The 17,922-nt window shown below is 39.8% G+C and overlaps 1 protein-coding gene across 3 annotated transcripts in view; it reads right to left on the reverse strand.

Moving 5' to 3' along the window:
* Nucleotides 1-17,292, reverse strand: part of LOC106642508 (netrin-1) — a 158,514-nt gene extending 141,222 nt beyond the window's left edge. The window contains exons 1-2 of one of the 3 annotated variants that reach the window (XM_089594117.1): nucleotides 16,045-17,292; nucleotides 15,478-15,978 (exon numbers count right to left, since the gene is read on the reverse strand). In XM_089594117.1, the coding sequence (XP_089450243.1) occupies nucleotides 15,478-15,978; nucleotides 16,045-16,912 (1,369 nt within the window). In that variant the 5' untranslated portion in view covers nucleotides 16,913-17,292. Of the gene's footprint in view, nucleotides 1-15,477 lie in introns of all 3 variants that reach the window. The other 2 variants (XM_089594116.1, XM_089594115.1) reach the window with 2 other exon arrangements.
* Nucleotides 17,293-17,922: the final 630 nt, after the last annotated feature.

The raw sequence follows: 17,922 nt of genomic DNA on the forward strand, positions 1-17,922 counted from the left end.
AAATTCCTCTTCTTCATTTACCTGGCCACAGTAGTATTGGTAAGTAACTTTCAACATCTCAACCGCACATCATATCTTATTTATGTATTAGACGTGATCTCTCATGAACTGACGATTTTATTTTCAGTGCACCCCATTAAAAAAATCAGTGGTGAGTCAAAATTTAATTGAATATTTGATCAATGTTATTATAATAATAATGTTATTTTACAAATAATATTACTCATATCATAATTAAAAAAATATATTTTTTAACTAAATAAAAAATTAAGAAAAAAGATTTTACTGCAAAATAAATCATATTTTTACAATAAATTTTCGGAAAAATACTTTACTTGTGTATTTTAACTTTTAAATTTTTTAACCTAACACAAACAGAAGTTGTGGATGTTTTCTTCCACAGATTAACAAAATAATATTTATAAAACCATAAGCTACAATTTATGTACGAGTTTACTTCATGCATTTATTTATTAAGTAAAAATTAACACGTAATTTAATTTATATTTTAGGTTGACATTAGGCCGTCCACAGGTTTAAACGTTAATGATGAGATTAATACTGATGCAATTGACCAAACTAAGTCAGATGTTGATGATGTAGATAATAAATATGTAGATACTAAAGAGCAAACACATACCAAAGACAACACTGGTTCGGCCACTGCAAATCACAAAAGATTAAAAGTAACGACAACTAGAAAACAATTCGTCACCAAAAGTCATACTAAGATAAAATTAGATGATGGATCAATCATCGAGTCTCCAACTTATCAGAATTCCAATGATAATGTAGATAGTGCTAGCAACAAGAAATTATGGGTTAATAAAATTGATACTGAAATAGAACCAAAGGACCAGGCTGTACACGCGAATTATGACTCCAATAATGATTTTGTATGTGTATGTTTTAATAGTGATGTTACCAGTGATGATCAATTTTACACTCTAATAGACTCACTAAAGAAGGCAAGGGTTGCAGCAAAGGCTAAAAGAAAAGAGGCCTTGTACTATCAAAAAATTTTTAACCACAACAAATTGCGAGGTACGCGTCATGTATCTGACGATTATGAATTAGACGTAATTAAAAGGATTAATAGCACGTTGTTCAGCCCTAAAGATCATGCTAACACGAAAAAAGTTTCAGTCAACGCCAATGACAAGGCTGATATCAGTCTGATGGTATCAGGAAATCCGGACAAAAATGACTCCCTTGAGAGTAGTAAGACGTTTGAAGCCAAACTCAGTAAAAAACCAGTAGATGGACTAAATGCTGAGAATCAGGCTAATCTTACATTAGCAAGCGACGATGGTATTATGGTGAACAGTCATGGTTCATCCAACGTAGAAATCGGCATTCAAAAGAAATTAAAACCTCACACCCACAAAAGTGATGGCTTTAATGTTTTCGTTGATGGCTCGAATATTGGTACAATCAGTACTAGTAATACCAACGACAATAGGAACTCAAATAGGAATGTAATAATTGAAATAAACACCAAGGAACCGACCAATATTGAACCAAACGACAGCAATGATTCTAAAATTTCAAAGAATGCCGAGATCTTAGCCAACGTCAACACTGATGTTAAACCTAATTCTACTGCGGTGGTCAGTGGTCAGATTGGTGCTAGTATCTCAATTACTGAATTGGATAAAAATAATGCAATGGTTGAAGCAGTCACTACGGATCAGATGAATTTTAACCCAAAAGTCGACATTTCAGAAATTTCAAAGAAAGAAGATGTCTTACCTAACACCAGCGCCGATGTTACAACTAATTCTACTATGGAAGCCAATGGTGGGAGTAAGTCTAATACTGAAGTGGATACAAATAAGACTGCAATAATAAACACTAAGGATCAGGATATTCTTAATCCAAAAAATAACGATAATTCTGTTGTCCTGAAGAATATTGACAGTTCGTCTACTGCGATAATCGATGCCAAAGATAATTCAACAATTGAATCCAATAGCCGGGCTGGTGCAAATGTCGACATTTTGAGTGATAATCTTTCCTTGGTGGCCACGAATACAGCTCACGAATCTAATACTACAGTAGTAGCTGACAACAAAAGCAAAGTCTTGTTAAACTCAGATCAAAAATCTACTGTTTTTATAACAGCTGATAGCCGTGATTAGGTTTGTTGTTAGCATAAAATAATTTTAATTCAATTTAGTGGTGCATATCATGATAATTAAGTATGCAACGTGTGATGAAATATTCATCATTACTTTATCTTTAAAAATCAAATAGGTAATCCTAATAAATGAAAGTAATTTTTGTAAATTTATTTATTACTTTTTACTATGTATACATACGTGCTCGAAACATTTTTATCGAGTTTGCACATACTGAGAAATAATAACTATAGAAATAGAAATTTGAACTCATACCGTTGGATTATAGGCCTATCTCTTCACCATTTAGCTTACTGGATGCATATTATTCATGTATTTATACTAGTTAAAATAAATGAAATTAAAATTAAATCACAATCTTGTATTCACTCAAACCTTCCAAATTGCATTTTTCTAGTATTATTTATTGTTTCGAAGAAGTATGTTAGATAATGTAAAATTGCCCAAGCTTAAACAAAATTTTCAACATTAGATAAGTACTGTACGATACTGGGAATAAATTTATTGCAAAAAAAATAGCATGATGAAATCGCTTGATTACCAATAAAACTTCATAAAAATTACTATGATACACAATGGAATGCATCAACCGATGTAACGCCTAAGAGAGATTCAAGTTTTGAGTCCCGATGGTACTATAATGAGAGGCGCAGCATCAGAAACAGTCAAACTGCACGCAAACGATGAAAAAAAAGAAAAAAGGAGTGGCGTAGAGGGGAGGAGAGGTGGTTATGCCGTGGCAGGTGTCGGTAACATCGAATATCAATTAGCTGCTAATTATAGCTTTCCCGAGCCGTCCGAGTAGCCGGCCTGTCACGCGCTGGAGTTTGTGTATGAATGTAAGTACATGCATTTGTATAGGTGCGTTGAGCGAATACTGTTTCTGCTTCGCTCGCCATGTGCAACTGGGAGTCACTCGATGTTCAATGCTTCAGAGTAAGTATGAAAATGTTGTAATGTCTATAGCTTAAGCGCTAGATCTCAAAGTTTTGACGTTAATTAACTGACTTAAGGGATCAGTAGTTGAAATTTCTTGTTTGGATGTACTTGTTACAGTGCATATGATGAGTCGTCCGCATGATAATTCACAAGAATGAGAAATTCAATTAACAAATTATCCAGCGTTATCGGTTGGTGTGTTACATAAAATGGATTTCAAACAGTATCGATTAGGAAGCCATGATCTTGAACATTTAATTAAACCAGTAAATCGTTATTTAAGAAAAATCTAAAGGTACTTGATAAAACATTACTAAAATTACACAAAAAATTTTATTTTGGATAAAAAAAACTACGCTGAAAATAGCAATAATCATAGACAGTTCATCCATACAGTGCAATGAAAACGAAGAATAGACTATCGAGTGGAGTAACGATGATCATTATTTTGCAGATTTTTACTTCTTGGTTAGATTATTTTCACCACCCAGTCATAAATGGAATTTTTCAAAATGTCCTGGTCTACTTTATACTTTAGTAATACACCAAAGCAACAATTAGTAATGAAGAAAAATAAACTTTTTCGACATTAGTGTAATATGTAATATTAAACTAAAAGTGTATGAACTACATTAAATAGTTACCAAACGATTTTGTTAAATGAACTTTTTAAGTATTCCTTTACCTAATTTATACTCGAGTACAATGAAATTAATCCCAAACTGCTAATCAAGCACATCAGAAAGTCCAAAGCACTAGGCATAATCCCCGCAGCCAATCAAACCTTCCCGTCCAAACTTTATAACGAAAACCTCCCGGTACCCATCAGCACGGGATCAAAACTTTTTCGAATCCCTCGTTCCTTTTATTTTTCCTCTACTTCACGAGCACTTGACACAAAATTCTGAGCTCATCCCCCGAGTTGTAATATCTACCCCCTCATATAGTCAATCCTCGCTTACTCGATGTTCCCCACAGACAGCGCGTTGTCTCTTGACGCGCCGATGCAAATGAATCGCCCAAGAACGGCTCGATCGAGATTGTTGATTATGCAAACGAGTTAGAATTTAACGCCGATGTTGTCGAGGGGTTGGCCGATCGATGAGACATTGATATGATGTTTTACGGTTGCTAGAAATTATCTTCCCGCATTTTATTTTCAGCTGGAGCTTCGCTTTTTGGCTGATGCGTCTTTTCCGGAATTTTTACAGGGCATTCATCGTCATCAATTTTTTTTTTTTTTTTCTACATTGCTGGGAACTGATCATAATTGATTCTTCACTTAATCCTTCAATTCACAATGTTAATGACGAAAGAAAAAACCAAACGTGATATTGAACATTGATTAATCCGCCAATTTGGAAGTTTAATAAACTATATGTATATTAAAAAAAAAAAACGTTAATAAAGATCATGGTATTCATAAGAGAAATAAAATGTGATGTTTCAAAATGATGTTAAATTGGACAGCTTTCGATGACAATGTGTATTTTAGTAACAAAGTATATGAAATTAATTTAATTTTGCCTTTATTTCAGTAGTGGATAATTCCGGGTTCTCAAAGAAGAGGGTCTTAAGCCCATGCACTATATGAACTTTTGTAATGATTTTCTTTTTTTTCGAATTTAAACAATTGTGTTTCTGTACACAAAATGTTTTGACTCTAAGTGAAAAATACACTTTGTCAAAAAATTTATGATAAATACCGAAACATTTTCCTCAATATCTCACGTCATTGGCGTATCATGTGTCAACCAGCTTATCAAATTTTTTACGGTTCTCTGATCAAGCGTATAATTGAACAAATACACAAATGATGGCTTATCATATCTGATGGACATTGACTATTTGCTGTTAAGATTTACGAACAACATTTCCTGTTATATGGTTTTTAGACCGGTATTGGTTTTTCATTCAAGTGTGTGATGATAAGAGGGTTACGAGAGTTGAGATGCATAAAAATTTATTTGAATAATTACAACGTTTTGTTTGTCATAAAAATAAAAAATTTTTTTTCACAATTTTCAAAATGTTTTGAGAATTGAGAAAAAAAAAATTATTAAGCCTGCGTATTTCTTTTGGTAAATATGAGATGTACGTTTAAAGATAAAAAAAAAAAAAAAATTCGAGATACTGCTAAAATAAAAAAGCACCTTCAAGCATCAAAATGACAACATGCTACATCCGCAAAAATACCACATCAAATAATATTTAATTTACCATATTTACACATCGAGTATTTTATCAAACAGACGTATTTAGTCACAGAAAGTTCATTAAAATCATTGGGAATCGAGATTTTCATATAAATATCGTTGCCAGCGACCAACGCTCAACAATCGGCTCGATTGCCAATTTTATTCTACAATCATGATGTTCAAGTCGCTTCTTTTCGTTCTTTTGGCCACCGCAGTACTTGTAAGTAACAGAAACCAAAAATCATTTTATTGTATTCGACCATCAAAATAAACTGACAACCTGTTCGTTTTCAGGGTAACCCGATCAAAGTACTAGAGGTAAGTCTCACGTGACACATCAAACTATAAGCATCATACGATGCTTCATAAAAAACATTCCGTTATAAAATTCGCCCAAACCACACGCGTAAAACTAAATTTTGTCGCAGGTTCCATCAAAGTCCTCAGTTGACGTGAACGCAGACCGACATGCTAACGTTGATGTCGTTGCAAAGAAGAACAGCCACGTTGGGGTGAACGCTGACAAAGCAAACGTCAACGTGGACGCGAGGCACAACACAAACGTAGATGCCAACGCAAAAAATAACGCGGATCTCGCCATTAGAGGCATCGACAGCTCGGACGTAGCGGCTAATGCCGATACCGGCTCCGACACGCGCATCAACGCTCAGAGGCACTCCCAAGTGGATGCGAACAGCAGAACTGGCGCTCACCTAGGCATTGATAGCAACAATGGCTCGCAAGTGTCCGCCAACGCTGCCAGCGATTCCAACACCCACGTCTGGGCCAACAGAAGAAGCAATGTCGCCGTGAACTCCGGAAACAGAGCTAACGTTAAAATCGCAGCTCATTAAGTGTCTATGTGGCAAGTTAGATGACTCGATTGAAATTTACATTTCAAGTCTGGTATGAGCCAGAAGTTGTGAAACAAGATTCAATAAAACTATTTTTACAAGTTGAAGCTTTGTCTATAAATGATTCTCCTTATAACAATTTTTGTTTTTTTTTTCTTTTTTTTTTACATTTAATTACATTGCTTAATATGTACCATGGGATAGAGTCGCAAATTAAAATTAATTTAAAAAGTAGGCTCATAGTAAATATTTACTTTACGAAACAATTTATCACTAAAAAGTAAAACTCATCAACAGGTCATTGTGTGCCACGAAGTGTAATGAAATAAAAGAAAATAATGTTAATTTTTATTTTAACATCAAGTATTTCATATTTTTATGCAAAAAAAATTTGGTAGTGTTAAAATTATGTTGTTCGCATATACTCTTGGTTTTTTTTATACTTGTATAACATTACTTTACAGTTCTAGAGTTTAATAAAAAGCTTCTTTTTTTATTTATCTTGTTCATAGAAAATAAAAAAATGTAAGCTCCTACCACTTGTGTGGCTAACTTAGATACCTAGATACGTATTAAATGCCTGCGGCCAGATAACAATTACTTTCTTTCTGCTGTGCGAACTGACGCAAACATTCCCTGGTCTTTGTAGCAGACAAATCGTTTACGCACCACGGGAGCAAGAAAAAATATCTTAAATCTCGCATTTGATAACTGTAATTTCACCTCGTGACACAATTTACATAAAATCTGAGACATTGTTCACTTTTGCTTCCTAGATATGATTGTAACGTATCCACTGTCTATCCTAGAAGTAACATTTTTTCTCAACTTTAATTCACTTCGTAAGATTAAAAATATATAAAATTTAAGTTGAAATGAAATGAAAACCAAAGAAGGAACCTCATACAACTACTTGACAATTATTAGATATTTTGTTAACATAATGTGTTATTCTAAGTAAACCATGCCCGCACCATTTGTTTTTTTAAAGCTCAAAATATATTGCCCATACTAGAAACCAACTCTTTGTGATCAGGCTTTTCAGCCCCACCAAAATTGACCACCACATAAACCTAACTCGCGTAATAAGCGATAATTTGACATGCTTCAAAATGACAGTTGTACTGCCTAATGAAAACTGATGAAAGAGTTATGCAAATTTATGCGGGAAATTAGTGAAATAAATTCGTGAAAGATACATATTTTTCGTATTCAAAAAAAATGTTTTTTACGTGTATTTAAGCGGACATTGAATATTAAACAAATGCATTATCTTTGATTCAATATTTTTCTTCTGCAGGAATATGTTTTAACAAAAATAACACTTTATTCATTTTCGAACAAAGAACAATTGTCTTCTGGACATCTTTTCACTTGTTTTTGAACACAATCATGACCTTTTTATTTTCCTGTTCTTTTTTTTCATACGAATGCATGCTTTTTTTTCTTTTATGAAATGCGATTTTCGGTAAGATATTAATTTTTTACTGACGGACACTAAACAAATAAACAAATACACCGAACACCAAGCCATTTTTTGGACGTTAAATTGATGCTAACACAACGTTCGCCAAACTAGCACGTGGAAAAATATTATTTCTATCCGGCATCAGCATTGGATAGTCGAAACTTCCTCCAACAAAAGGCTTCACAATAAATACCACTGAAACACCGCAGAGTACATCGACAGTCAGCAATTGCATTAAAACTGATCTAATCATGTTCATCAAGACGCTCTTTGTAATCCTTTTGGCCACAGCGGTGCTGGTAAGTAACTTATCGATTAACATTCGAGAAATCCATAAATTTAATGAACCAAGTGATAATTGGGAAAAATTTTACTTTCAGAGCAGCCCAGTTGGAGAGACAAAGGTGTGTCCAACATTACTATACCAATACCCATTACCTGACGTAAACGCTTAAAAAAAATTTTTAAATTCTATTTTCCATACAATCATTCTGCTTATTCAAATTGAAAAAAAAACTTTTATGATCGAAATTATTTAACTTGAAAATATGTGACGTTTAAAAAAAAATCATTATGCATGCAATGAATCTTTTGTTTAATTAGGCTGCGGGTGGATCAACCGTGGACGTAAACGCTAATGGCGGAGCAAACGCAAGCGTGAACAGCCGAAAAAACTCAAAAGTCGAATTGAATGCTGACACGAAAGCCAATGTTGATATCGTCGCGAGAGACAAGACTCAGGTGGAGGCAAACGCGGCCGAAAACGCTAACCTTTTGATCCAAGGCACCACCGAATCCAAAGTAACATCGAACGCCAACACCAAATCCAACACGGTAGTGAACGTCGCGAATAAATCGCAAGCCAACACAATCTCCCGGAATCAGGCGAATCTCGATGTGACCGGTGACAACGAATCGACAATATCGGCCAACGCTGACAGCAAATCGAACACCAAGGTTAACGCCAATAGCGCGACGAGTGTGGATTTGAACACCAAGAACCGAGCGAACCTCGATATAACGGGCAACAACAATTCGAAAATCGCAGTTAACGCAGACAGCCAATCGAACACGAAAATACAAGCCAACAAGAGAACTAACGTTGAAACGAACTCGCGAACTGGTGCCAATGTCGCCATCGAAGGTAACGATCGCGCTGTCATTGCGGCCAATGCCGCTGGAAGATCGAACTCTCGCGTGGATGCAAGCAGAGGTAGTCAAGTAGCTTTGAACGCCAACAGAAGGGCTAATGTTCGAATCGACGCTGATGACTAAGCGCAAGTAAAATTTGTAAATATACTTTTTTTATTGATCCAAAAATTCGGTGGAATATTTTAATAAAACAATCTTCCGAGAATTAAACTACTCTGTTTGTTAATGTTAATACTTTTTGATTCCCATAGTCATCCAATTTAGAGAAAAAAAGTACATATTTCATGACCAAAAAGTGGAAAATGTCAACACCCTATTTTGCAAAGTAGAAACGTGTCCAAACTAGTTTGTCTTTTGAATATGGCTTTGTTATATTTAAACACTTTTTGATTCCCATAGTCATCCAATTTAGAGAAAAAAAGTACCTATTTCATGACCAAAAAGTGGAAAATGGCAACACCTTATTTTGCAAAGTAGAAACGTGTCCAAACTAGTTTGTCCTTTGAATATGGCTCTGTTGTATTTAGTATGAAAAAAATCATGACTTCTTCTCAGCACTATACCTATACTTATCGCTAAATAGAAGATGTATTAAAAAAAGATAATAACAATCTGTTTTCTTCAAAAGCTACACTAGCTTATGGTATACCCTGTTAAAATTACAGCATTTTTTTCCACACAATTTGGCTTAGTCCAACGCTTTACGACCCAAGGATTATTTTCGCGGATACGCGTTTCCAGGGCTCTTTCAGCTCGTTAAGGCTCGTTTGGCTGCAGGAAAATTGGGTTCATACCCCTCCTCCTCTTCTCCCTTACCATCACCGAAAATCGAAATGTATCATTGTGGTTTCGTCTTTCTTTCGAGGCCAACTGTGTTAACGAGCCTTTCGCAGTTCGGATTTCCACCGCAAACTATAGTTGGACTTGGGGCTTAATAAAGTTTTCAAATGTACATTTTTTCCTGAGTTCTGGAACGATAACAAGCTTATAGAGACACTGGTGAGATCTCGTTTTGGGAGACATTTCAGGAAAAGATATCCGATTAACGTTGTGTAAAAAATACGTCGTACAAAAGACTTGCGATAAAAAACAAAAAAAAAAAAAAAAAAAAACTCGAGAACCCAACCAAATCTAAGACACAGTGCTGTAAAAAAACGTAATATCGTCCGATTATACTCCTCAATTTTCAATCCCCAGCATCTCAACCCGCATCGGAGCAAAGCTCAACGGTGACCGTTCGCTCCTTAATTGCATAATCAACGTAATTAGGATTTATTCGTCCCTTTTTCCAATGCAGCACTAATAAAACGCGCCATCCAACGACGATACTTTAGAGCTCACATTGTATACTGGTTGGACACTTTAATTTTTTCGTCTTATAGACACTGTTGCGCGTCTCATTTATTACTATTATTATTTTTTTTTTATTTCATGCTGCCAAGCGCCTACACTCATAATTAATGGATGTGAAATGCTTATTAGCAAGAACAGGAGAAGCTCCACGGGCCAACCGATCGGTATAGACGTGTGAAGGAATCGTTTTTTTGTGAATTCCTACGCTACGACGACCATTTGGTTCTTTTTTTTTTTTCTTCTCTTATATCTCACGCGCCCCTGAAACGTAAAATGAACGGCGTGATGGGACTTTTATTTCAAGAATCCTAATCGATGAATTAAATCGAGGGCGCGAGAGGAAGTGCTCCTAGTTTCTACTTTCGTGGCTCTCTTGCGCACGTTATTAAGAGAAGCTATTCATAGATCGAGATAATTATGTGTGGCGCGCACTCCACAACTCTCTCTCTCACTCTCTCTCTTTGGAGATTTTTATTTATAGATGAATCAGGTTGCTTTACCTACGTGCAGGTTTATGTACTTCTACGAGATTCGTGTGGGTTGAGAAAAAGAAAAAAAAAATTTACCAGATATTAAATGATCAATTAAATGATAAGGCGATTGTCTTTTTTCAACGTTACAGATAAGAGAGAGACGCGCTTCAATTTCCGTGTTAAATGTATATCGGGCCTTGAAATCTGATTGATGATTATCGAGGGCAAGCGCGAGAGATTTCACTTGAAAAAGCTGTAAATTCGCTTAATGAACTTGCGTGAAGCACGTACTTTTTTTTTTTTTTTTCATCTGAAAGTGTGTCTGATGCATACACACAAACACACCCCTGTAACGGGGCTTTCGCAAGCCTGAAAGTATGTTGGTGGTATTAAAAAGAAGAAAAAAAAACTTTTATGGAGCAAAAAAAAGGGTGTATATAAGAATTCGCGAAAAGTCTTAATTATCTTTCGACGACTGAGAAAAAGAAAGTGATGAAGCCAACCAACTCCAATGAGCATTCGAGTTGCATACAATTTCTACATTAACTCGAAAAAAATTATATACGAGCCGTGCCAGAGTATTCAGCAAACAACATTATTACGTATCTTTTCTGACTTTTTCCATGCAGATGCACAGTTAAGACAGGAAGTGAAGGAGAAGAGGCGAAAAGGGTATTCATCACAGCGCGCCGAGCTTCGTTTTCAACCTAATGTTACTTATAACAATTTTCTTCGCGTACACAAATGAGATTTATGCCCTCGGTTCTTTGTGTTGCTCTTTCTTTTTTTCTTTTTTTTTTTTTTTTGGCTCCTGCATCTGCACGTAGATGCATAAAGGAAGGGGATCCTGAAAAAGAAAGAGACTCGCGAAAAAAGAGAGATTCCGGGGTCTGACGACCGTGGGGGTATGTAAAAGTCTTTTCCTCCGTGGAGGGCATAAAATTTATTATTCTCGTTTGGTTCCAGTGTTTTTCTTAATTTTTTTTTTTTTCTTTTTTTTTTTTTTTTTCTTGCCTTTCAATTATGAATTTGTAAGTCATTAAGTATGGTAAATTCGACAGATATCGGAGACAACTTATGCGGTACAAGTGTAATTCAACGATCGGATCTGTTAATTTACGACTACGTAAATTAATTCTAGCTCGCTCCTGAGGAATTTCGCTGTTTCAAAGAATTTTCGAGCAGGTATTTACTAGGTGTGAAGTTTTTTTTTTTTTTTTTTTTTTCATTTTATTGCCGTCCAAAATCGATTTTTTAATGATGAAATTCTTAATAATCTTGGTACAACGAGTTAAAGAAACACATTTACATAACTGCCGAAAATTACAAATCAGTGAGTAAAATCAAAAATACCTAAAGAGTTTTTTTTCCAGTTAAAAATCCAAAGACCAAAATTTTTACACAAACATATAGCTCTGCGTGAAGGAAGTAATCGATTAATAACAATACGAATGAAAAATAACAATTAAATATCGTAAAAAAAAACATGAAACATTGAATGAATTTTTCATTAAACAAAAAAAACGTTTGATTCTCATTAACGTGTAAGAAACAGTCAACTTCGGCTTGATACACGTAAATTAGTAAATATTCAACGATTCTTGCAACGAGACTTACTGTAAGTCTAGCCTAAATGAATCATCAAAAGTAATTGGTACAAAACAAAAAAAATTCGAGCTTAACCAACGACAAGGGGGAAAAATTCCGCGAGCCTGAAAATTGTATGAAAAGTCAAACAACAAAAGCATATCATACGAAGGTGCACAGCTAAGGGCAAGGCCAAGAGGATCGCGTGTCGGCATCACCGCCGCGCTGCAACGACTATAATATCCTATAACACCCGAGCCCTCGAACGAAAACGTCGCGACTGCCGCTGCACGGGCGCACATAATTCATTGCGCTAAACGAGCGCCACTTCGCCGCATCGAATTAACGACCGCGTAGCTGCTCGCCTGCAACCTGCCTCCACTTTTTTTTCCCTTTTCTTTTTTTTTTTTTTTTACCCTCCCCAAACTCTTCGCGTCGCAAACGAGACGTCCCGTCCCTCTTATTTGTTTCGCCCCCTATCCGTATATTATACTTTCGTCTCGCTTCCTCATTTTTTATCGCGTTTGCGAATTTGCACGGCAGAGCACATACATGCATATTCTTACACGCGATCTTGGACAAAAAAAAAAAAAAAAAAAAGAGGAAAAAATTTCGGGGCACCAAATGAGGGTGTTCATATTTTCCGGGACGATTTTTTACTCCTAACGAATTTACGCGTCAAGTGTACAGTGCATACATATGGGTATATACATAAGTTTCGAAAGTACCGAGCCCTTATGCTCGTGCAACGAAATTTATACACACGCCGTGTCCGTTTTTACCCAAGTGTTGGAAAGCCCGAAGAAGAAGAGCTATTAATTAGTTAATTACTGCGCACCAGGTGTACTATATTTTTTCTATCTGACTGTGAAGTGTTTTGATGTATAGCGAGGGAATGCATTTTTTTTCCCTTGGAGTCGCTGGAGAATTTGGCAGGTCCTATAGAACAGCCGCAGGTGGTTCAAACAGCGTGTATCCAGCATTTTGTAATATATATATAAAAAAAAAAAAAAAAAGAAGCGCTACTATACGACGTCTCGATACAGCAATTTTAGCGTCGTACTTGGAGTGACAATTGAGACACACACCCCCGTGACCACGTCGTTGTAGTAACGAATCCGACTATCTACCACCCGACCCATATTGACGAACCTATCGCTGCGGATTCTTTTTTCAGTGACCAAGAAAAATTTCACGTGAATAATTCTAAATAACTAGAAATTCATGCATCGATCTACGTAAAGAACCACTCATTGTTAACGAGGAAAAAAAAAAAAAGAAAGGAAAATTGTTCCACATTAACAAACCTCGACGTAATCCAGCTGGAAGCACGTGGCTGATTGTACTCCTCTCGCGAGCGAGTGGATATAATTCGAGTGGGCTAAAAAGAGCTTTTTTTCTCTCTCTCTCTTTCCTCCCTCCTTCTCGTCCCTTATCGCATTCACAATTACAATCTTCGGGAAGATACGAGGAGGGGGTGAGCGAACGAGGGAAAGGCAGATAGGCGCACACCAGCCATTAATTAAAAATCCATCTTCATTCAGCGATCGCGAGAGAGAGAGAGTCAGTCTCCCGTACTCGTATACGCGAGCTTCCGCCGAGGCATGAAATCAGGTTTCGCGAGTCGATCCCTCCTCGCGTAACGATACGCATACCCCCATACCCCCCATTAAAGACGCGATACAGTAAAAAAAAAAAAAAAAAACGAAGGAAGCAAAGAGAGTGAGAGAGAGAGGAAAAAAAAAAGTAATAATAATAAAAGCGAGTTGTAGGTACCCAACCAAAGGTATACGTACGTACAGGAATGAGAATGCAAGCAGCCAGAGATGGGAAGGACGATCGATTCGCAATGATTTCAGGGAGAGGGAGGAAGGGACCCACCAGCTCTTAACCCCTCGACCTTTTTGATTATTTCGGCGAGGGGGTACCACCGTCCCTATACACATCACACCGTATAACGCTCGATCTCGGCTCTCTCTCTCCTGCACCGAAATACCTCGAGCGCGCGAGCAATATCATCCGTGTGGTTGTGCACGCACACATGTACTTACTCGCGCGCCTTAAAATTAAGAGGGAGACGATGCGAGGGCTCTGCTTGTGTATATGTGTCTCGTTTTATCTCAGCGCCGAGCCCTCCGTACAGGATTTTCTCGTCGAGAATCCGCGCTTGGGCTTTAAAGTAATGCTCTCCTTTCGTTTCGCCCTGCCTCGTTGTACGTGTCCCGCGAACGATTTCAATTTGTTGGATTGGCGACGTGCATATATATTTACATTTTAGAAGTCGTAACGATAGATTTGTCGGGTTCGTATTTTCCAAGGGCCAAGGGATGCTGTTTTATTACTGTATATAAATGTGTGTTGTTCGCGATGGTATAAAGTGTAAGCTCTCTTAATGAAATGACCGAGAAATCGGTAACATGGAAATCGAAGCGAATACCAATCAGGGGACAATGGGAGTTTTTTTTTCAACCAACAAATCATGGCTGATAAAAAATTTCCGTACAATTATCATTTTTCAGGTCCGTTGACGCGCATTACGCCGATTCAGTTTTAAATTTCTCACGTAACACGTTACACACACCGATAGTGGACGAAATTTCATGGCTCGGATGCTGCTCTAAAGATCGTTATCTTACCGCGGATGAGTTTTTCGTGAAAACCGTTACATTTCGGGAGCTGTAGAAGTGAGCGCAAAATAAAAAACGAAAGAAACCCGCACGGCCTCATCTATCGTGTCCGTAATTATTTAAATTACGACTCAAATTATGCAAAACAGCTTGTAACATAACTCACAATCTCAACGTAACGTATTCATTTATTTTCTAATTATGTAAACACGATAAACGCACACTCCGAGGGTTATTTGCATAATATTTTAATTATCAATTTGGCGCCGATTTCGCGCAAATAAGAATTTACCCCTCAATCCTCATGGTAAACCCGAGGCTTTAACTTTCCCTCCTCTGTTCGTATTCGTAATAGGTGTACTTATATTTACTTTAAAAATTGTGATTACTTCAAAATTCATATTCCAGTACTGCGTACTGTGATTTTGTATGGTAAACTGAAACCACTAGGGTAAGTATAGGAGCACATCGCCTTGTAAAAGGTTCAACCTACCCCTATAACGATAAAAAAGTACACCTTGTCACCCATGATATACCCTATACGACGAGCTATCTGTATACAAGCTGATGTGCATAATATTATCTACCCTCAGTTTGTACACCTACTTACTTTGTGTACAAAAGATAGTAAACCCCTTAGGTAAAGGGAACAAAGAAAAAAAAAGATCGAGTCTCGTGCGCGTACCTTTGCATTCGTTGGCGTCGCGAGCGGTGGCTCTGGCCCAGGGCCGATCGAAGTAAAACGACTTGCACTTCTCGCAGTCGCGGCCCGCGGTGTTGTGCCTGCACTCGCACGCGAGCTGGCCGTCCTTGTCGGGGCTGCACTTGGCCGCGTGGCCGTTGCACTTGCACCGCCCGCCGACAGCAAAGTCCGAGACCGCGTAGTGATGGGCCAGACTGACGCCGTTGTTGTTGGTGCCGCCGTTGGAGTTACTGCTGATGGTGGTCGAGGGCACGGAGACGAAGCTCATCTCCTGGAGCTCGAGGGCGTCGTTGCTCTGAAGCTCCTGGGGCGAGAGGACCTGGTGCACCGACGGGCCCGCAGTGGCCAGCGGATCATCGACAGCACCGCTCCCAAACAAGAGACTATTGGGCAGCTTGCCCTGACCCTTGAGCTTCACCATCTCGTCGCGCTCGCGCTTGGCCATCTCCTCGAGGCCCAACACCTCGTCCTCGTCCTCGTCCTCTTCCTCGTCGTCGTCCTCGTCCTCGTCCTGGCCTCGGGTTGCACCGTTCTGAGCGTTGTTGCCACCGCTGCTCGGCTGGGGCATGTGTAGCCGATTGAAGATCACTCGGATGTCGGTGGCGGTGACCCAGTCCTGGAGCACCGGCGAGTTGTCAAAGTCCGCGGCCGAGGGTCGGCCCTCGAGGGTACTGAAAGCTATGCGACCCACGGGGCCTAGACCATCGCCACCGGTGTAACGATGGCTATCGGTGCAGCGGGCCTCTTGCTCGTTGGCCTTGGTTATGCTGGCGCGGTTTGGACGCCCGTAGACCTTCTTGCAGAGCGACGAGTAGAACTGGAAGGGCTGCCAGGTCTTGCCGTAGTCGGTCGACTTGTAGATGGCGATGGAGTCGGGCTTGGCGGCACGGGGACAAAATTGGAGGCTGACGTAGGTCAGCTCGTACTTTTTGCCGAGGCTCAAGGTGAGGGTGACGTTGTCCGGGGGTGCGGAGAAGCTCTGCGCCGAGACGAGGGGCTCGCTGCGCCAGCAGGTCACGTTGTTCGGGTTGTTGAGGTCCGTCAGATGGGAGGCGGGGAAGCGCCGCCGGGGCACGCTGTCGTCGCACACGTGGCACTGGCCACCGGCCGGTGAGGCCGCTGCACCGTTTTGAGCCGCTGCACCGGTCGGGGGAAACTCCGAGGCGTCGCAGTAGCGAGTCGGGCCGCTTATGCCGCAGGTCGAGGAGGCGACGACCGTGCGCTCGAAGGCGGCGTTCACAAAGTCGGGGATGCACCGGCGAGGGCGGTCCTCGTCGTAGCAGGGATCGGCGGGACTCGACTGGCTCGAGAACATCTTCATGAACATCTCGTTGCCCGCGAGAGTGGCAGTGGGCCAGAGCACCGCGAGACAGACGAGCACGAGCCACGGCCCGAGCGCTCCTCGCCTGTCCGGCATCTTCGCGTCGTTGATCACCCTTGTTGTGTCTACGGCTACCTCTTTTACCAACTACTGGGTCTCCAAAATACGGATGATGCTCCTTCCTCGCGCGACTACGTTGGTCGTACGTCAAAGTCTACTACTTTTTTTGCGGTGTGCACCACTCTACTTTGGAGGGTGAAAAATGTGTTTTCCAACGAGAGAGCACCCGACAGCTCTTTTCGGGGAGATATGCTCCCTCGGCACTTTACGCTCGCGCGACTTTTCGGCGATTCATGCGCTGCGACGTTGAGTTCCTGCAAGGGGTGGGAGGGGGCAAATGCAACAACTTAGGGTCGCGTCATGATGACGATTGGAGAAGCAGATCAGCGAGCGCGAGACTCCCGCGGGGCTGCCGATTGTCGCGCACACCTATACCGATCTTCTCCCTTACCGATCTCGAGTGGCGCTCACTCCTCGCTCCAAAATTTGCACATAGCTCAATCGTTACATTCCACCGGGTCGTATATTTATTGCAATTCTTTTGCACTTTCACACTCGTCAACCAACAAATCAACAATGTACCCCACAACGATCGGTTTCATTCACAAGATCGGCTACTTGCGATCGAGTCACACTCATGCGTATTTTACACGTATGCCGATTCGCCAACCGCGCGATGATTTCCGAAAGAAACGAAGCGACGATCGCGTGCTTGCAACCAAGAAGCAGGGCTCGCGAGGTGATGCTCAGACAATGGTCAGAGCAGAGTCCGGCCGGAAAACACTCGCTCCGCACTGGCGGCTAGCCGCTAACTAAACTCGCCTTGCCCGCCGCTTGGCTTGCCGACTGACTCTCTTTCTCTTTCTCTTCTTTACGGCGGCGCTGGCTGACGCTTTTACTACACTATAGAGGTAGGCAGGATAGGTACATATATATAGACGTGTGGTACATTATACGCGCAGTGAGAGCAAGAGATGCTGTTCTACGGCGGCGCATCCGAGTTACATGTATCACGACACGTGTGTGCCCCCCGAGACACTCTCTCT

This window comes from Copidosoma floridanum, unplaced genomic scaffold (genome assembly GCF_036245765.1).
Source record: "Copidosoma floridanum isolate Cflo_tuat_1 unplaced genomic scaffold, Cflo_Japanese_pri ptg000021l, whole genome shotgun sequence".
Taxonomy (NCBI): domain Eukaryota; kingdom Metazoa; phylum Arthropoda; class Insecta; order Hymenoptera; family Encyrtidae; genus Copidosoma; species Copidosoma floridanum.